The sequence below is a fragment of the Protopterus annectens genome, chromosome 9.part0 (assembly GCF_019279795.1).
Source record: "Protopterus annectens isolate FY-2018-M chromosome 9.part0, PAN1.0, whole genome shotgun sequence".
Taxonomy (NCBI): domain Eukaryota; kingdom Metazoa; phylum Chordata; order Ceratodontiformes; family Protopteridae; genus Protopterus; species Protopterus annectens.
The window spans coordinates 993,478,122-993,501,179 of NC_056743.1; the positions used below are offsets into that span (position 1 = coordinate 993,478,122).

At 36.6% G+C, this 23,058-nt stretch overlaps 1 protein-coding gene across 2 annotated transcripts in view; it reads right to left on the reverse strand.

Moving 5' to 3' along the window:
- The window catches only part of DGKA (diacylglycerol kinase alpha), an 858,181-nt gene that overhangs the window by 186,243 nt on the left and 648,880 nt on the right, over positions 1–23,058 (reverse strand). For both annotated transcript variants that reach the window (XM_044083761.1, XM_044083762.1), the window contains exon 14: positions 17,797–17,870. In XM_044083761.1, coding sequence (XP_043939696.1) covers positions 17,797–17,870 — 74 coding nt within the window. The remainder of the gene's footprint in view (positions 1–17,796; positions 17,871–23,058) is intronic.

The window sequence follows — 23,058 nt, forward strand, 5'->3', positions numbered from 1 at the left end:
GCCTGCGTCACATGATCCAAGAGCTCTTCCATGTCTCTTTTCATGTAGTCCAGGGAGGTACGTCTCAAGTCATTCACTCCAACATCGACAATGACAGAGTCGTATTTGTACTTGTTGTGGAGTGACTTGAGTGCATGCATTATGTGGTGGATCCTGGCACCCGACAGGCAGCTGACAGTAATTTTCTCCTTGTTCAGCCTGGTGAGTGGGACATCAGTGTGCCTGACTATAAAGTCACATATGACTAAAGTGTTGGGTACATTGTCTTTAAGATGTTTATAAATTGTTTTTGAAGTTTTACGAAACTACATATGATTTTTTAACAGTTTTTAACATGTTTTAATATTTGTTAATAGGTCTTAGGTGAATGTGTTGTACCAGTATGTTATTTTATATAAGTAGGCTTGAATATTCAATTTTCACTGTACATTTAAACTTTAATTGTGTCTTAGTTAATTGAAATGATGGGAACTAGAGGTATAAAAGGATTTTGGTTACATGCAGTCCACATCTGATGAAGGTTTTAACAAAAACGTACTGTATAAAGAGAACATTTATGTTTTTTATTTTTTTGGCTGAATAAAGTTGGAATTATCCTTGTATCAGAGGCTGAGTTCGTCTTCTGGGTGCCTTGGACTTAACTGAAATGCGACTCTAGATATGTTATAATACATATGAGGAAAGTCTGAACAACTATCATTACATACCACACACACACACACACACACACACACACACACACACACACACACACACACACACACACACACACACACACACACACACCAATAGTTGTTTACGCATGCTTGGTGTACACATTGTAGATGCATACATACATACATACATACATACAAATGTTTCAGGCACAGGCATTAATGCCTTCTAGCTTGCGAATATACCAAAACACTTGTTCCCATACTAAGTGTCCAGGCCGTTTTTAAAAATATCGGTCTGAGAACCAATTAGTACACTTCTCATTCCTATAGAATCTTCTACATAGGTTATCTGATGATTCTCTAGTACTTTTTGATAACCCCAAACATTCCCAGAGGTAATTGTCCCTAAATGCCCTATATATCTGAATAAGATCTCTCCTCTTAAATATCTGTAAGAGACACTGTACAAGTTCAGATATTTTAGTCTTTCATAATAACTTAGATTTTCACATCAATGGATGCCCTTGGTATATTTCCGCTGTACTCTTTCCAGTTTATTCATGCTTGTTTTCCTATAGGGTTTCTATATTGTTATTCCATACTCAAGTTTGGGTCTAATGTAACTAGCAAACAATGAATTCATTATGTTTGATTTCCTAGACTTTATAAATCTTTTTATGCAACCTACAGTTTGATAACTATCATTAGCCAACTGGTTAATATGATTAGAAAAACTCATAACTGAATCTACCCATATACCGAGGTCCTTAAATGAGTCTACAGTTTCAATCACTGTGTGCTGTATTAAATATTCACCTTTCAGTTTATGTCTCCCAAATCTCATATGCTTAGTTTTTGATGTATTTATCAACATATTATTCTCCTGTGCCCAAATGGTCAATTTAGTCAAATTATTTTGCAGACATGCCTTATCTGTAACACTTGTAATCAGGTTACCCAATTTCAGGTCATCAGCATATAGACTGTAGAACACCTCAGATGAAAAAGTAAGGTCTGAAAGATACAATCTAAACAAGTAAGTGCCTAGGATAGAGCCCTGTGGGACACTTTGACTGTAACCAAGGATTTCACCTGTCCAGTTGGTGTGTGATACTTGCCATGTCCTATTTGTAAGCCATGCAGCTATCCTTTTTATCAACAGTACATCAACAGCTAGTTGTACTAATTTATTGATCAGTGTTTTGTGCACAACCCTGTCAAATGCTGAAGTTAAATCTATTTAAATCACATCACAGCACACTTTTTCATTCATAGCTGTTATTATATTGTTATAAAACATCATGTTACAGGTGGTAATAGATCTATTTTCAACATATGCGGCTAATATATGGTTTCAAGTCCCAACCTATCCAGTTCTGTCAATAACTTATCCAGTATTACCTTCTCCATTATTTTTCCACAACATGAAAGTAGACTTAAGGGTCTATATGATTCCGGGATTGTCCTACTCCCCTTTCCCTTAGAGACAGGTTTAATAAGCGCATGTCTCCAATCTTGAGGAATCTCCCCATATTTATATGACCTAGTGAATAATAAATATAATGGTAGTGTAAGTTCTTGCTGAAGTGTTCTCAGGTCATTGTTACTCATTCCGTGTCCTCCCTATGCTTTGTTTGAATCCAGTTTGTGCAGTTCTTTTTCAATATAATATAATTTGATTCCAGTATCTGGGGTTACCTGGATGTCACTAGGACAACTTACCATTCCTGTGGTGCCAAACTGTTTTGCATAAGATTTTGTAAATATATCTATAATCTGTTGTGTCTGAGAATAAATTTTAGAATCTGCACAGTTTATCAATTTGTGCATCTTTACTCTTTCCACATCTTATGTATTTATGAAAAGGTTTCCTATTATGCTCAATATCTTTATATAAATTTTCTTCAAATTTTTCTTGATCGTGTCTAACACCATGCTTAATCTGTTTGTCCAGCTTGTTTATTTCAGTTTTCAAAGTTGTAGTTTGACCTCTCTTCCATTTCTTATATTTTTGTCTCTCACCTTAATCAGGTATCTTGTTCTTATGGAAATATACCCCCTGATGTTGCATGCCTAGATCCTGATGTTAAACATTTTTTTGACTTTTTGCACTCAGTTTCTCTTTCAAAACTTTGCACATTCCATCTGCAGTTTTTCCACTGAACACCTCACTCCAGTTAGTTTTATATAGTGACTGTTTTGCTTCCCTATAATCTGTAATTAACCTTCTGTGCATTGGCTTAGATTTCAGTTTGGCAGAATTATCTAGCAACAAACTAACTTTAATAATCCCATGATCACTCCACATCAATGGTGGTAAAACTTGACTTGAAGTTACAGTAATTTCTTTGGGAACACAAACAATATCTAGTATATTCCGTCCCCTGATAAGCTTTTTTTTTTACAAATTGAAGCATTTGCTGTTCCTGTATATACTCTGAATAATTTTTTTACTAACATTGTTGAATCAATATTATTCCAGTCTGTTTCTGGTAAATTTAAGTCGCCAGCTAATATTATTCTTCCCTCCTGTGTTTCATGTAAGAAATGTATGAATTCCTCTAGGTCATCTGCACTTGACTTTGGTGGTCTATACACTCCAACAATTGTTATAATTTCCAGGATTGTCTTTACTGTCACAGTTACACAGTCTATAGTATTGGTGTTATCAATGAACATGTAATAATCACAGGTCTCATAGCTATCTTTAACCCCTACCATAACACCTCCACCTGATGTTTTGTTAGAATGTCTGTTACAGTAAAAACATTTATACCCTGGCAGAACTGGTTTCCAGTCATTGTTCTTTAACCATGTTTCACAAACAATAACAACATCAATTTTGTGGGAACGTAGCAAATGTTCTAATAAAAAAACTTTATTATTAATGCTCCTAGCATTAACAACCATCAGAGATGCATCAAATGTTGCTGTCTGTGAACTGTTACATTTTTGACCTGGCAAAAATCCCGGCTAGTGTTTGTCAAATATTGCAAAATATCTGCTGCAAAAATTCTCTTCCCTGATCTAGATAAATGCACACCATCCTGTCTGAAAATGTGTGCCAAAAGGAAGGCTTTGATGCTCTACACATTTCCATTTTTTAAAACAGGACATTTTTTCCATGTAGGTGTTTATCCAAAAAATGTTTTCATTCACAGTGACCTGACTATCCTTTCTATAGGTGATTTGTGAAAATATGTCCTAACACCAGTACAAGCTATACTATCTAGGAGGGCTATCAGTTCCCGACTAACAGTCAGAGAATCTTTGTTGGTGACGTCATTTGTACCAACATGAATAAAAACAGATCCATATACTTCCTTACATTAAGGCATTCCAAGGCTTGTTTCACATCTTCTATTTTTGCTCCTGGCAAGCATAACACTACTCGATGTTCATTATCATCTCTGCAAATATAAGTATCAGTTCCTCTAATAACTGAATCTTCAATTACAAGAATATCTTTGCTGACCATCTCTGAAGAATCTTCAGCTTCTAACAGTCATTTCTGCTCTATCAATTGTTACGAAGGATAGATCTTCATCACTATTAGTCTTATTAATTCCACTGTTTTCATTGCGTATTAAATTCTTGTCCAGCTGGCACTGTAAATCCACAGCTTGAGTCATGTAGTCAACATCTGTCTTTTCTTCTTTTTTCTTACAGTAATGTTCTTCAATCCTTCCAAGTTCAGTTTTGATTTCTTCCTTTTCACCTGCCCCTTGCCTCTTTTTTCTACCTTTTCCATTGGAAAGGTGATGCCTTTTTCTGTAGACTGAGGGTTTTCTGATAGACAGATATCTTCATTCCCTGTAACCTGTATGTTACATAACGAAGCAGAATCCTTTTTTACTACGTATTCTCTTTCCTTTACAGTCATTAGTCAGTTTCTTTTTCTTCCTTGTTATTTGTTGAGAACTTCTTCCTTTCTTTCCTTTTTGTTTCCTTCTAAACAAACCGGAGCCTCAGATTGCTGAGTACTTGCATCCACAATTCCACAGTTCTCAGGGGCCTCATCATCTTTCATAGGAGTTGAATGTTCTTTGCAGAAAATAGATGCATCATTTCCTAAATCTGTTCTATTTGTTCTATGCCTAACATTTAGATTAACTGCACTATGGGTACACTACTATAATATTCAGCACATTAGCTAATACTGCACAGTTTGTTTTTACTATGTGTCTTGCATGTATGTCATTTTGGGTGGGGTCACACAAAGGTATGCATATCAGGATCACACTAGCCACTGTCACAACTGACAGACAGGCAAGGCAGGCACATAGCAGCAGAGAGGGACTACAGTTAAAGGTTTGCTGCTACACCATTCAAGAAAGTTTCTGATTCTCTGCATGCATTGCAGCATTCATTTGTATCTCATTTAATATGGAGAGAGATATAATTGGAGTAATAGCTTTTCCAAGCATTAGATGAATCACTGATTGTGATGGCTACACTGCCTAGCATGCTACTATGTACATTTGTGTTTGAGTGCACATTATTCTCATATACCTATGCCTAGTGATGCTACTATGTACATTTGTGTCTGAGTGCACATCATCCATGTATACCTATGCCTAGTGCAGCAGAGACGGCCTATTTTCTACAGTGTTCTGGATGTCGCTAAATGCCACTCAGTAATATCTTGCACTGCAGCACATTATTTGTGTACCTTACCCATGGGCACTTTCAATAATTGTGTACATGTCAGTATGCACATACAACTGTGCTGTTACATGGTGTAGACTCTCCATCTTGGTGTGTAGTTTAGCTATTGTGAATCCTGCCAGCATATCTCTCTGCTGGGTGCCTTAATTTGTTTAAACAGCTCTGGACCTCATGCATATGTGAATCCCATGGGGCTCTGGTGTGGGCATTCTTCCACTGTCTAGCCTTGTAAATTCTGGACTAGTTCATAAATCATATCTAGAGTCTTTTGGTAGATTTGCAATGTCCTTGACAATAAGTGGATGAAATTGTTTAGTAGTAAAATTGTGTTTGTTTTTGATCAGAAGAATATATGTTTAACTTCAGTACAGTATTTTTAATGGCTTGAAAGTTAAGATTTGCTGTTTATTTTTGTAATAAATTCAATTTAACTATCTGTATTGCAATTTGTGTCTCTCTTTTAAGATACAGAGAATTATTATGATGTGTAGTTAATCTGTTTTTTCAAGCATACCAACCTTTAAGTCCTGTCTGGAATATATAAATAAATATATGTGCGTTTATGTATGTATGTATATTATATATATATTTTTTTGTCTTCAATGAACCAAAGGGTATGGTTGCTGCATAGATTACATAATTTGATAAGGCACAAATAGTTTTGGCTAAGCAGAAGAATATAATGCAGCTGTATCAGATCTAGGTTGATAACACACTGACTTTTAAAAATGGAGTTACAAATGATATTGTTTAAAGATGAAAAAGAGAAGTTCATCTTTGTCAACAGGAAAAGAGAAGATGTTGAGAATGACTACTAGATTTTAGTTTGACTTCAGGACCAGTCAGATGACAGATCTATCAGGTATTCTGGTAAGTATAACACCCAGAATGCAGTGACCATGAGTGGTGGTGTTAGGTCTTGCACAGGTGGTAACCACTTGTGAGAATCCAATATGGAAGGCGACTGAGTGAGTTCTGATGGCAAGGGATTCATCAATCCAAGTTAAGGTCACCCAATACAATGATTTTTTTTAAGCTGTATCAGTGGTGCCAGGAAATCTAAAGGGGAGTTAAAAGTTTATCAAAGTAGAATAAATAAATAAATAAATAAATAAATAAATATAAACAGCCTAAGTTGTCTTAATGATAATAAGTTTAATAATCTTGATGGGCATGATGTGAGCAGGAAAGACAGCTTGTTCACTGATATGGGCATCAAGATGTTTAGCCGTTCAGTATAGCAACCACCTATTTACCCACCAGGATGGTCATTGTGAAATGAGACACATGAACAGTCAAAATAAAAGTTGGTAATAGTTTGCTGGGCTTCAGTCGGGCCTCACAAATGGACAGAATATGTGGATTATAAGGTTCCATTACTATTCCTTGAAACCTAACTGCTCTAAAAACAAATGCACCGCAACTATTGCGCAAAACTATTATAGGTGCACATAACATCTAAACAGATATACCCTTAAAGGACGGCAAGCCTACCCTGTACTCCATACTTCTTTACTTTATTACTCTGGTTCTGAGGTAGCTTTAACTCAGACAAAATATGATACAGAAAGAGCAATCATTTAAAATACAAAAATGTCCCATGCTTTCTCTGTGGTATTATCTCTGACTAAGCTGTGACACAGAAAATTTACACCAACACACATAATTACATGTTTGAACATATTAAACCAAGCAACCACATTTTGAGCATTTGAACAGAAACTAGATTATGAACAGCTAACCAGGCTTTAAGATGGTCAGTTTTATTGTTTAGGCATCTGCAATTCATACTGGATTTTTTTTATTTACTTTGTCCAGATTGTACAATAAGTCTAATATCAGGATTAGCATATGGACTATGATAGAGTAATGGAAAACATCTCCAATTAGCATATGGACTATGATAGAGTAATGAAAAACATCTCCAATTAGGATATGGACTATGATAGAGTAATGGAAAACATCTCCAATTAGCATATGGACTATGACAGAGTCATGGAAAACATCTCCAATTAGGATATGGACTATGATAGAGTCATGGAAAACATCTCCAATTAGCATATGGACTATGATAGAGTAATGGAAAACATCTTCAATTAGGATATGGACTATGATAGAGTAATGGAAAACATCTCCAATTAGCATATGGACTATGACAGAGTCATGGAAAACATCTCCAATTAGGATATGAACTATGATAGAGTCATGGAAAACATCTCCAATTAGCATATGGACTATGATAGAGTAATGGAAAACATCTCCAATTAGCATATGGACTATGACAGAGTAATGGAAAACATCTCCATTCTGTAGAATATCTTGAGCATTAAAGAATGGATTGTAAGATGGTAGGGAAAAATATCTCCAGTCTACAGTATAACATGAGCATTAACAGATAAACTGTGAGAAGGTACTGGAGAATTTCTTCAGTCTGTAGTTCAACACAGGGGTTAATGCATGGGCTGTAAGAAGGTATGTAAAAAGGGCTTGGTTTGTATTTGATGTCTCCAGTTTGTAGCAGGAGAATGAAAGTGATAGATCATATAGAAAAAACATGTTTGCCTGTGTGCAGGTAAGTGATTTACAGATTGATGTTTTACGTATATACTGACTTTTGTGGTGCATGTCACTGTATGTAACTGCTCAAAGATGTGGCAGATTCCCTTCTTGGAAGCTAGAACTATTGGCGAAAATTGGATGTTGTCATTGTAACCAAAACCTGGTTCCAAAACATAAACAGGCTTTTATGAGATAATGGATACAGTGGCTTTCACAATTACAGAAATAATAGGAATGGAGGTGGAGTATAAATCTATTAAAAAAATTCACGTCACCCTCATTTGTTACTTAAGAGGACTGATGTTGAATTACTGCATGTTGAGATAGTATGGAACGGTTTACCTTTGAAAACAGGTTCGTTCTATTGCACACCTAATCAGGCAAAGGATGAATTGTGAGAATTTATAAGAGCTGGAGATCTGAATGAACCAAATATTGTTTGAAAGGACTTGTCCTCGTATGGTAGTCCTTTAAGTGAAATATAGTCTTAGTAGTACGTGTGGCAATATTCAAACTGTAAATAAACCTACAAGAAATTCTGGATGCGATTTAGTTGAAGGAGAAAATTAGGATCTCTTTGTTCTCAATTTTACCTAAACTTTGTGGTTCAGACCATTTGTCTGTAAAAAGGATAATAACTGGTTACCTGCAGAATAAGAACTTTATAGTAGATGGAGAGTTCAAAGGTAATTATAGAGCAGATTCTCATTCTATAAAAAATATCTGAGAGCTTTGAGCTGGAAGTGGATATTGCAGATTCTTGGAAAGTTTTTTATAAGATCATACATAGAAATGTGGATAGGTACGTACCAAATGTACACTTAAAGGAAAGGAAAATTAGTTTGTTATGGTGGACAAGGCAGTTACAGATACTGTGAAACAGGAAAAAATATATTATGGAAAAAACTTAAGTCCCCATCCAACCGAGTATAGCTTGATTAAATACCAATGTGAAATTTAGAAAACCTGTTAGGAAGATGTGTTGTAGGTACGACAGGGATCTTCCAATACATTTATTAGCAATCACAAGAAGGCAGTTTTCAAGCACATAATGCAGTATAAGGAAAATAATCAAGGTTAAAATACTGTTGAAAGTAACTGTTTAATAACAGACTAACGTCTTAACTTAAATTGTTTAGGGACAAATTTGCTGAGAATTATGTTATCTGGTACCTGCAATGATGCAGTTGATTTTGAAGGTGATGATAAAAGTCCTGTAATTACCTTATCCCTCTTAGAAAAAGCATTATGGGTAATAAAAAGTATAACTTCAGCAGGACCACTTTCTGGTAAATATTGTTGATAGTACAATGCCTGTTATTTCTATTTCAGGTATCATTAAAGTGCTGTTATGCCCCTGTATTATGGAGGGAGGCAACTGTTATACCTATTCCAAAGGGAGGAGATGCTAATTTCCTGTACAACTACAGACCCAGAAGCCTTACATGCATTTTGGGTAAGTGCTTTTGAATGAATAGTCATAGAGCTGTTAGGTAACAAAGTAACCATGTGCAAAGATGCCTCTCAGCATAAATTTACAGGAAACAGATAAGTGTCTCACAAAAGTATTGAATTTCTACCAGTATGTGTGGGAAGTTAAGGATCAGGATTTGGAAGTGGACATAGTTTACCTTTACTTGCACTGTCCCTCATGGTGAACTAGGAGTCTTTTGTCCAAATACAAGGTGAACAGACTTTTAAGGAGGTGGACAGCTAACTGGCTTGAGAACAGGAGTAGCAAAATTAGAATAGGCAATAGTTATGCAGATAATAAAAAAAAAAAAGAGTCAGGAGTTCCCCAGGGGTTTGTGCTCGGTCCCACATGATTATAATTTTTATGTTAGGGTGTCTGCTGGTAAAACACATCTCAACCAGTACGTTTTGCAGATGACATAAAAATAGGAGCTACAGTAAAATCAGTAAATGTTCAATTTAAACTACAGAATGCATTGGACCAATTTGTACATTGGGCTGACTTTAACACTGTGGAACTTAATGCCAAAATACAAAAGTAATACACTTTGGCAAATCAAATAATGGTTACCCTTTATCCAACTGGTGATCATATTCTAGAGGGGGTGGAGAATGTGAGATAACCAGGAGTGCTGATAGATATGATGTTTCTTTTGAGCCACACATGAATGATGCCATTAAGACGTGTTACTATGAAGTAAACACAGTACGAAAGAACAGCGACAGCAAGGAAGCTGAGGTATTGCTCCCGATCTACTAAACTATCATAAGACCTATCTTGGAATATGGAGTGGTCGTTTGCATTTAAAATAAGAAAGCTATAATCAGGTTGGAAAGAATCAAAGGCGTTTCACTAGGCAGATTTACTCTGTGAAGTACTTGGGTTACAGGGAAAGACTCAATTACAGAATTGCAAGAGAGGATTTAAATATTGATTTATAAAAGTACAATGATATTTATGGAGCTACAACAGGGATTTCATTTTCCTCTCCATACTTTAAGAATACAAACAAATTAGTAGTGTTTTAGGACCAAATTCTAACTTCCTTACTAGGACTTTTCATATTGCATTTAAGAATCTTGAATTCTTTGGTGTACTTTAAGTATGACAGCAAAAGTAAATTAAGGCACCAATTTTTTAACCGAGCAGCATATGGCATCTGTTTGAGACCCTTGATCCTCTTGTTGAGATACTTTTGGGGTCTTTCTAATTGCTGCAGGTGTCGGGTAAGGTATATATACATATATATATATATATATATATATATATATATAAATATATATATATATATTTCTTTTTTTTTTTTTAATAACCATCAGGGATGACCCCCCCCTTTTTTTAAATATTAATATTTTTTTAAATATTATTGTTTTTAAATATTATTGTTTTTAAATATTATTGTGTGTAAATACACACCTTTCTATATATTTTATGCATTTTTCGTATGGATATTGATATATGTTCTTATGTTAGTGGAGTAATATCTCTTTAAATTGTGATGTCATACTAATTGTCCTAGTATTTAACCAAGCATCAGTTGTAGTGATGTGGTCTGATGAAGCAACATTACGTTGTGAGAGCGCTTACCGTTTGTCTTCTGCAATAAAGTACAGTGACTGATTTCCAGTGTGTAACTTTGGTGCCTTAATTTACTTTTGCTGTTGTGTGTTTTGGGCACCTCAGTGTACCTGCAGCCATTTGGTTTTTGCATCTTCAGTTCCTATTTTTATTCGGCTAAGGACACACTGCACGTGGATATAATATGGACATGGATACCAACCAAGAATCATCTAATGAGCATCGTCGAGTTTTAAAGCTTCTTAAGTACCAGTGAATCCATTATTAAACGCTGACGTACAGGCAAATACAGTGGATATTGGTTCAGAGATGGAAAAAATGCTTGAGTTTCAGGCACAATATAGGGGGCTAGAAAACCTTCTATATAAGTAGAAATGACTACAGTGGCAAAGACTACACCTACAAGCTTCATTGGAAGCTAAAGTAATACCTCAAGGTCTACGTATCTTAAATATGCCAACTTATGGGAATACATATCCTGAACTCTTACGTAAGTGGCAAGAACTGAATTTATCTTTTAGCTCCAAGTATATGGAGCTCCTTATAGAGTTTTTTACACCTCTTGAAACTGAGCTCAAAACTGAAATTGTGACACTAGAAAACCAGATATCTGTAACCTTTCCTGCTACTATCACCCTTAATAAAATGGGCCAGTTGCATGAAAGCATTAGTGCCTATGAGAAAAAGCTTCAAAATGTTAAATTAAATAAATTAAACAGAGATAAAACTGATTTTAGCAACAATAATGTCTTCTCATGGCCGAGACCCTATAAATAGAACCCCTTTGTATAATCCTGCTACAGTGAACAGAGGAACTAGTAGGACACTAAATACTGAGACACAGGCTTCCACTTCCTGTTCTCACGCTATTGAGATGAGGGAAAGCATGGCAACACAACAAACTGACCAAGAACATGTAAATTCTAGTGTTCCTACTCTCCAAGTTGCATCCTTTGCTTCTATAGTGAATGGGAATACATCTACATCGAATATGGATACAAATTCAAAGTCAGAAGAACGAAGGAATGCAAACACTATAGGTAAGACTCCAATAGACACTTCACAAGCAAATGCTACAGATACTAGTGTTTTTTTAGAGAATTTGAAAGTGGGAGAATTCACTTTGAAAGCAGCTCTTCCATTCAGAGCTCGAGCCAAAAGCAATCCCAATATGGGAAAGATAGCAAGGGAATATCAAATGGACAGAACTGCACACTTTTCAAAGAAAAGGAGGATGTAAAAACTGATCTTATTGTTAACATTTCTTCCTTTACTCTAACTAATGAAGAAAACAGTTTGCTTAATAAGGGTTTGTGTTTTATACCTGCCAAGAAGGCAGATTTAACTGAAATGCTAACAGACTTGAAATTGCTTGGTAGGAATTTATCATTACAATGCATGTTTCGTAATAATGAAAATGTCAATGTAAATATATACAAGAAACCTAGCACTTTTGTACCCCCCACCCCTCCAGGCATACAAAGATTTTTAGATATCTGTGAAAATGCTTTTAATGAAGCTTATACTCCTGGTACGCAAGGCTGCACCTTTCATAATTTAAATACAGAAGAATATAGGGCTCTACATGAATTGCAGGATTTACATTCTCTTATTATTAAACAAGCAGATAAAGGTGGTAAAATTGTATTAATGGACAAAGATTTATATGTTAACCAGATGAAGGTTTTGCTATTAGATACTTGTACCTATCAAATGCTGACAAAAACAGCTGCAATTGCTATGACTGATAAAGTGTCTTTTTTAGTGTTTGATTTACCGACTACAGGATTAATTGATGAATCCTTATTTAATAATTTTTCAGTACAAAAACCTCTAGTTCCTAGGATCTATGGACTCCCTAAAATCCATAAACATCCCACGGTTCCTCCTTTACGCCCCATCGTATCAGGAGCAGGATGGTGCACTGAGCCTCTATCTATTTATGTAGAAGGCATTTTACATGAGTTCTTGGATAGTTGTTATACAGTTCTTAGAGACACAAAAATGTTTTTATAGCGGTTGCAAAATAGAATGGAAACTATTGATAATGATGGAGAATTTGTATTCCTTACCATGGACATTGAATCTCTTTTTACTAGTATTCCAAATGTTTGGGGTATTGATAGAATAAGAGAATTCCTCAATATGAATAAGAAGCTGACTACTAATAAGATTATGCTAGTCTGTGCACTATTGGAGATTATACTTGAAAATAATATTGTAGCTTTTCAGGATCCATTTTTTCTACAGAAGATTGGCGTGGCTATGGGCACTTTGTGTGCAAATAGCTATGCCAATCTATCACTAGTACGATGGGAAGAACAATATGCTTTGTCAGATGTTAACCCATTTTTTGGCTACATTCTCTGATACGTCCGTTTCGTGGATGATGTTTTTGTCTTGTGGAAAGGGCATGGTGAAAATATCAGTGATTTCATTGATTACCTGCATAGTACTACAGACTTTTTGAAGTTTACTTTTACTTTTTCTGATACATGTGTTGATTTCTTGGATGTGAGTGTCACCCTTACTGATTTAAAGCAGATAAGAACCAGTATTTATCACAAACCTACAAGAACCAATGCCTGTCTGCACAGGTCAAGCATGCACCCGAGACACATACCTAGAAATGTCCTCAAAGGACAAGTCTATAGAACCCTACGCCTACATAATAATGATGAAGAGGCAGTAGTTGCTTTAAATAAGTTACAAGACGAATTTCAAACAAGAGGCTATTCTAGCTCAGAAATCACTAGAGTAATAGCAGATGCATGGAAATTGAGATCTGCAAGATGTAAACCATACATGAGCTCTTATAGTGCTGATACAAGTATACCTTATGATACAAGTATTGATAGAAATAAGTTTAGAATAGTTTTTAGATTTGCAAGTGACATCAATAAGTATACGGAAATTATTAAAAAGAATTGGCACTTATTACATGAAATACCAGGTCTGGTTTCCACAGTTGGTGACACCCCAAACTTCAGTTTTAGAAATAATGTGTCTTTAAAGCAGCAGCTCTGTAATAGAGAACATCAGTCTTTTAGAAAAAATCTTTCAAACAGACAGGGCACCTTCCCGTGCAGGAACTGTGCTGCTTGTCAGCATGTCTACACTAAAAATGAGAACATTCATCCTGTGAAATGTTTTAAACTTTATACGAAGAATTATTATGATTGTAAAAGTGTCGATGTTGTTTAGTTTTGTTTTTGCCAAGCATGCCATGCCTATTATGTAGGCAAAACAAATAGGAGCTTTAAAGAAAGAATGTTAGAACATATAAAGGACATACAGAACCAGAAGCAATCAAATGCTCTAGCTAATCATGTCCTGAATACAGACAGTAGCCATTGTTTTCAATTTTTAATCTTACAACAAATAGTAAGGACAAACAGAGGTGGTGACGTAGAAAACCACACTGAAGAATTAGAACAACAATGGATCACTAAATTACAAGCAGATAGCTATCCTGGTTTCAATGGCTGCACCTCATTAGTTCCTTACCTTAAGGCCAGGCGCCTTAAACACTAAAACATGAGTTTATTTATATATATATATATATATATATATATATATATATATATATATATATATATTTTTTTTTTTTTCATTGTACTATTATGGTTATATGTGTTCATAGGTTCATACTAGGCTATCTGCCCTGGAGCAATTATAAGCCTAGCCCGATTCTGTATGGCTTACGCCACCCCTTGATTTGAGTATACTGTGCCCTTTTTAAGGTTTAGTTTACTGTGCCTCTGTCTAATAGTGACACAGGAGTAATCCCTGGGACAAACCTACGATCCCCCATCCACCCATCGAGATTCTTCTTGAAGAGATTCAGTGAGGTGCTCTGCCTCACATGAACTGGAATTCTATTCCAGAACGAAGGGAGCCTCTGGGTTATGAACCTGTCCCTCCAGCAAGTTCTATTTATTTCTGTGCTGAGGTTCAAGTCCCTCGAGTGTGGCTCTAAGGGATTTAGATTTACTGAGGTGGAGCATGTCCATTAATTCTGGATTTGACATAGCTTTGTATGTCAGGCATAGATCGCCTCGAAGTAGGCAGTATGCAACTGAGTAGAGCTGGAGTTTTTTAACCGAGCAGCATATGGCATCTGTTTGAGACCCTTGATCCTCTTGGTGAGATACTTTTGGGGTCTTTCTAATTGCTGCAGGTGTCGGGTAAGGTATATGTACATATATATATATATATATATATATATATATATATATACATATTTTTTTAATAACCATCAGGGATGACACCCCCCCCTTTTTTTAAATATAATATTTTTTTAAATATTATTGTTTTTAAATATTATTGTGTGTAAATACACACCTTTCTATATATTTTATGCATTTTTCTTATGGATATTGATATATGTTCTTATGTTAGTGGAGTAATATCTCTTTAAATTGTGATGTCATACTAATTGTCCTAGTATTTAACCAAGCATCAGTTGTAGTAATGTGGTCTGATGAAGCAACATTAAGTTGTGAAAGCGCTTACCGTTTGTCTTCGGCAATAAAGTACAGTGACTGATTTCCAGTGTGTAACTTTGGTGCCTTAATTTACTTTTGCTGTTGTTGTGTGTTTTGGGCACCTCAGTGTACCTGCAGCCGTTTGGTTTTTGCATCTTACTTTAAGTGTGAGATGCTTGGTTGGGGAAGGGTATTTTACACTAGATTTAAAGGAAGCAGACTCTTTGCAGGTCTAAACTAAGGCTTAGGATCTAGAACTTAAAAAAATGAAAGACAATGTGCTTTTGGTGGAGATGTGCTATGTTAATCCTGTTACTAACAGTTCTACAAATAAGGCAGAGTACAAGGTTTTCCTTGAGTGAGTAAATGAAGGGTAGAGGTACACTGATATGATACGAATATAGGAGATGGCTTGCAGCAAGGGGGAAAATATTATAAAATAATCTCAAAAATACATGAAATAATACACTTATAATAAGGCAGTTATTCCTTTGTGCTAATATGTCTTCTCAGACAGGGATGTTAGAATGTCTGCTACTACAAAAACACATCACCTGTTCAAAACATTCCTCTGAGCATTAAAAATTATGATAACGGCCTTCAAAGATCAGAGGGCTAGAAGAAGGAGCACTTTTACTTTATGTTTTTAGATAAGCTACCACATTGTTAACAACTGACACGGTTTATATGGACTTATTTCACTGATTTTGTAATTAATGCACCCATTAATAGTTCTAATTGCTTAAGGTACATCAGTACATCTAGGTAAAGTAGGGAAAATCTAGAGAAAAACATCACAGTTTATTCATTCATTCATTCATTCATTCATTCATTCATTCATTCATTCATTCATTCATTTATCCTTTGTTCATTTGCTTAATCTAACTGAGGGTCATGGCAAAGTCAAAGTATTTCCCTACACTTACTGGATGAAAAGCAAAAACAGTTCTGATCTAAACAGCTTGCCAGCCTATCACAGGATATAAGCAGGCATACACACACACACACACACACACACACACACACACACACACACACACACACACACACACACACACACACACACACACACACACACACACACACACACACACACACACACACACTCACTCACTCACACTCACTCACACTCACTCACACTCACTCACACTCACTCACACTCATACTCACACACCATGCATACCCTATGCACAATTTGGTCAATAAGCAATTCATACATATCTCAAATGTGTGAGGAAACTACAGCTCCTGTCAGCAGTGTCAGGTGGCTCAGCAGGTAGGACACTCACCTTTGGTGCTGGAAAATTAGAAGTCAGTGCTTGAATTAATTTCCACTACTGACATTACAGTGCAGTACTTAGCAAGCACTTAAGCACTCCTTAGTGTGCCATCCTTTGGATGAGTTGTTAAAATGAGGTTCCATCTGTTTGTGTGGGTGGTAGGTCAGGTCGATGTAAAAGGTCTCACTGCACTTATCAAGAAAAATAGAGGAAGTTCTCCAATGACCTGGCCAAACTCTCCCTATTCAGTAAAAATATCACCTCGGATCTCTCCTGGAAAGAAGCTTCTGGCCAAATGGAACTAACCTAGTCAATAAAGTGTAACTAACTAAAATTAATAAATGGTAAAAACTCACACAAGCACAGGGAAGCAGACCTCTCAACCAATCGGGGACAAATTTCAACAGAATCAGGGACAAGTCACGAAAAAAATCAGGGACAATCAGGGACACTTTTAAAATATTAGTGCTATTAACTTGAAACATTGACAGAATCAGAGCATATGAATTAATACACATTTTCTGAAGTAAAAGAAGTCTATAACTCTTAATTATTGTCATTATTCATTAAGTGTATTTCATCACCTTTCCTCCAAAAGTCACTAGTTTTAGGAGGGATTAAGAGGGACAGAGCCAAAATATGAGTCAAAATCAAGGACAGTTGAGAGGTATGCAGGGAAGATACACAGTGTTTTATGTAAATCACAGTAGCTGAGCAGTATTGGGAAAATCCTGACTAATAATTCTGGGTTTACTGGATGGAAATTAAGACTAAAGCTTTGAGGCCATTGGTCATGTGATGCTTTCAGTAGTTTTGCTGTGTAGGTAAGTGGGCAGATATGAAATTGCATGGAAGCCCACGAAGATAAACGATACTCATATAAAAAGTTTTAGCTTATACACATGGTTTAATGTATGGGGAGCTCGCAGGGTTGGTTTTGTAAACGTGAAACCTGGAAGCTTTGCTAACTCTTGCCGGTATGTGGGGGGGCATTGCTGTTCTGATTATTCCCATCCCCCTGGTGTGTGAATCGGTAGAAATACTGAGACAGAAGGTTAACATGCAGAATGATCGAGCACCCCTTCATTCCTTACCTTTCACCTTGCTTGCCTCCACTCTTAGGATTGACAAACACCAGCAGCGGGTGTGTATCTGAAACTGGCGTGACCTGCAAACGGAAAGAAATTAACACAGGTTGAAAGTGACCCTGACGTTTACACATATAACTACATTTTTCGTTTTACACAGACATAAAAAAATTTAACAGTCCTGTTCTGAAACAATAAGCTCCTCCTCTTACGAGCCTGTGACAGACAACCTGCAGCGTTACTGAGGTGTCTGAACCAGTATACACATGTAGTTTTGTAAAATGCATTTCTAAGAAATGAAAGAATTCTATGCAAATATGAAAGTGAATAACAAAAAAAAATAATTCTAAAGAATTCAAGACAGCATGTTTCTCAGATGTACTTAAGTATTTATGGAAGAATTCTATGGAAATATGAAAATGAATAACAAAAAAATCATTCTAAAGAATTACTGTCAAGACACAGCATGTTCCTCAGAAGTATTTAAGTATTTATGGAAGATCTTTTAATTTTCTTGTCTCGCTCTTGGCTGCTGTGCATCCTGGGCTCCTGTGTTCTCACCTATTCTAGTTAACCTGCCTGTCCTGAATTAGGGTTTGGGAACCTGCCCTACCTGACTACCTCAAAACAGTAATTTAAAATAAAATTCCTGCTGTCTCTTCCTAAGTTAAGGAATAGAGGCAAACTTCTCCCTGAACTCATCCTCTCAAGGATACAAGAAAGTATGTTATTTGCTGTATGCTAATCTACTTGTTGTACATAATAGGTGCAAATGTACCCTTCCCTGCCAGGATAACCAGCAGCCATACTCCTCTCTACTCCTTTACCTCCATTCCTTCCCTCTGGTAGCCTCTGTATTTGACTGCACTATCTCCCTCCCTTACTCCTGTCCTCCTATTGCCCTCCAGGAGCTACTGTAGCAGTATAGTTTTTGCCCACTAGATGGCACCCTTCTCCTGATACTATCCTTATACATCTAACCAACTGCTTCATATTAGAAACCCTCAGAGAACTAGTTTTTCCTTACTTATTCTGTTATAGTCCCACTGTACCCCTTCAAATTCACCACCACAGTTTCACTTAGCTACCTTTCCTCCTCATACTTCCACTTAAGTCTACTACCACCTTCACTCTCCTCTTCCTTCACTTACCCTCAGCAGTCAGCATTTCACTGATTGTTTTCATTGAATTCTCATTTTTTCGTCCTTCACCTGACTATATTCCTGCTTCCTTATAGCTCTGCACTTTTCCTCGTTTCCTCCTACCTATCTATACCTTATTCCTTCCCCGTGTTTCTTTTTCCCTCCACTTCTCTTTCCCCCTTGCTCACTTCACTAATCAGACTAGACTATGAATATTCCCCTCTAGCCTCTACTGCTTGTCACTGAACATTGTTGCCTCCTCTGATTTGTACCTCCCCCTGCCATTCACTCTCCTCCCCTTACTACCTTCATCCTTTCTGACCAATTAAATATACCCAATCTCATGAGGCGCCATCTTTAATTTCCTTGTCTCGCTCTTGGCTGCTGTGCATCCTAGGCTCCTGTGTTTTCACCCATTGTAAGTAATCACTCAGTATTGCTGTTAAGAATATTTATCAGCATTTCACCTTACAAGTGTTGGAAATGTTATAATCAAACTGTTATTTGTGCAAACTGTTACCTTAATTGGGCTGGTCTATTCAGTGCCGTACTCGGCTAATTGCTTATGAGATTTGTAGTGGAACTGTTGTGTGCTAAGCTAACTACTGGCTCTGCTTATTTGTTTGTTGGAAAAGATATTAATCTAATCAGTTAATGCCAGGATTATCCAGTGGCTTTAATACCACTTGTATATTGTTTACAACGTTATCTGTTCTATTTGCTACCTTACTTATATTGTTTACATTAATGCCGTATTCAGACATTTGCTTATGACTGGTACACATGGGGTTGATGAACGCTGACTTACTTAACTGCAGGAAGTGCCATGTATACATTCTAGCACATTTGGCATTCATTTTAACAGAAATTACCTTGTTGACTAGTGTTTTTGACTTTACAAATGCCGGTATTAATAAGCTACTTAATCTATAGCTACGTTGGCTTTTTTTTAGTGATATGACCTTGAATTGATACAAGCTTACATGCTACTTAAACTATAGTTAATGTGCTGTTTTTTTTTATTTCTTAGTGACATGACGCTAAACTGATAAATACGTTGCCTTTTTAGTGTTATGACCTGAATTGATTCAAGCTTAGATGCTACTTGCATTATAGTTACTGTGCCATTTTTTTTCTTAGCGACACAACGCTAATTTGATATATGCAAATTTAATCACTTCATTTTGCTACATGTGCGGTCATAGTCTTGTATAGGCATAGCTCTATCTTCCCAATTATATATTGACTCCTTATTATCCCTAGCAAATTATTTGTTCTTGTGTGTTTTCTGCAATATTTAAACTTATTGGAAGAGCCTCACTACTCCATATATTCCTAGCTTAAAAATTATAAAGTAGCCCCTGGGTTTCCTAATAGCGATACTGAATCTTCCTAGCTATTGCCTTCCCAATCATTAAGTACTTGCTGTAAAGATACTAACCGACCATGCTAGAGTGTATATGTGCTTATTATCCTGTACTACTCCGCAATCTGCATGTGAATCCTTTATAGCTTGAACAGCTGATACAAGAATTTTAATTAGCATTTGATTGTATAGTTAGAACACTACCTATATTTGTTGCAGTGAACTGAAATTGTGTATCTATTTCCTTCTTGAAAATTCCTAATGCACTACTGCTCTAATTGTCAAAATTAACCTAAAGGACCATTTTATAACATACTACTGTTACATTGCTTATGTACAATTTTTATGTACAATTGTCTCATATGTTTTATCTGGCTAGGACCTTTAATTTTGCCTTAGCTGTTTACCCTCTGTTTTCCTTACTACTTTTGTTTTCTCTCTCCCTTTGTGTATCCAGCTAGTCAGCCTGCCTATCCTGAATTAGGGTTTGGGAACCTGCCCTACCTGACAACCTCAAAACAGTAATTTAAAATAAAATTCCTGCTGTTGCTTCCTAAGTTAAGGAATAGAGGGAAAACTTCTCCCTGAACTCATCCCCTCAAGGATACAAGAAAGTATGTTATTTGCTGTATGCTAATCTATTTGTTGTACATAATAGATGCAAATGTACCCTTCCCTGCCAGGATAACCAGCAGCCATACTCCTCTCTACTCCTTTACCTCCATTCCTTCCCTCTTGTAGCCTCTGTATTTCATTGCACCATCTCCCTCCCTTACTCCTGTCCTCCAATCTTCCTCCAGGAGCTACTGTAGCAGTATAGTTTTTGCCCAGTAGATGGCACCCTTCTCCTGATACTATCCTTATATATCTAACCAACTACTTCATATTAGAAACCCTCAGAGAACTAATTTTTCCTTACGTATTCTACTGTAGTCCCACTGTACCCCTTCAAATTCACCACCACAGTTTCACTTAGCTACCTTTCATCCTCATACTTCCACTTAAGTCTACTACCACCTTCACTCTCCTCTTCCTTCACTTACCCTCAGCAGTCAGCATTTCACTGATTGTTTTCATTGAATTCTCATTTTTTCATCCTTCACCTGGTTCTTCCCGCTCCGTTCGCCCTGTGAGCTCACTCCGCTCCCCTACCCTACCCACAAATACCACCCACCTCAGTGTACCTAGCCCTATACCTCTCTAACCACTCCCACCTCCCCATTATCCAATCCCATCCCACATCTCGTTAAAGATATCCTATCTTACTATACTCCTCCTACTTAACTTTATACTCTTAACTACTTACTCTCCACCCTCTACTACTTCAGCACTATGCCTACTTACCCCATATTAACTCACCTCAAACCGCTATTCCTGTTCTTAATTCTGCCTTTCCTTTTCCTTCCTTATGTCCTAACTGCCTGTGAACATCTTAGCTTCACTAACTTCCAGCTGCACACAAAAGATACTTCACATCATCCTCATCAGCTACTCTTAAACACATCAACATTACTTCTGTAATTAACTACCTCCTCCCAAAGTATCATAGAGTCACCCACATTAGCTATAAACACCACCAAGTTAAAAGAGCACATAACATATTGAATCTTACTTTAATTCACACACCTAGACTACACCTTCACCTCCTACTTGATGGTGACATTCATCCCAATCCTGGCCCTTCCATTTTTAGACCAGCTAAACCAGATAAACCCTCTCCCTCTTCCTTTCACACCCCTACTAGGCCTCCTAACTCCCTCTTCATATCTCATTTATACATACGAAGTGTCAAATAAAGTGACTCACCTTCATGCCCTACTGGATGTACATGACTTTGACATTCTTTGCCTTTCCAAAACATGGTTGAAACCAACAACCCAAGACTATGAAATCTCCCCTCCTGGGTATAGTATTATAAGAATAGATCACCTTAACAAGAAGGGCGGGGGTGTAGCCTTATTATAAAAAGCAGGCCTCCAAGTTGCACCACTTGATACTCACCCACCTTCTGATAGCAATACTGAAATTCTTATCACTAAGCTACAGCTTAACATTAGTAAGTCTATCTACATTATATGCTCATATCTTCCTCCAGGTAATAACATCACCTCCCTTGAAATTTTCCTTAGCTGGCTATCCACAAGAAACCATTCTTCTAGGTGACTTTAATATAGACTGGAATACCTGTAATTCCAATAATCCATCTAACCACATAAACCTTTATGGCTTCTCCCAAACTATCACTTCACCTACTCGTATCCATAAACCTACTAACAAAGAAACCACCCTAGATTGGATCCTTATAAATACTCTATCCACAACATATATGACAGGTATCCTACCAGCTGACATTAGTGATCACTCTCTAACTTATATAATTCGGCATAAGACTAATATTACCAGTCCCTCAACTTTTAGAACTTCTCGTTGCAATAAACATTTTAACCCAGAACACTTCCAGAATGAACTGAGTGTATGCATCTGGTCACCTTTATAACACCTCCAACTAGATGAAGCAGTGGCATACTTCAACTCTAAGTTCCTTGAAATCTTGGATTTCCATGCGGCCTTTCATACTCTTAGGGGCAGTACCAAAACTGCTCCTTGGCTTATGAAGGAAACTAAGCAAAAGATTCTACTAAGAAACAAATTTTGGGCCAAATGGCATACCTCTAAAACCTCATCAGACCATCTAAAATTTAAACAGCTTAGAAACTCAACTAAAGCATCAATACTACTGGACAAAAAAAACTTCTTCTT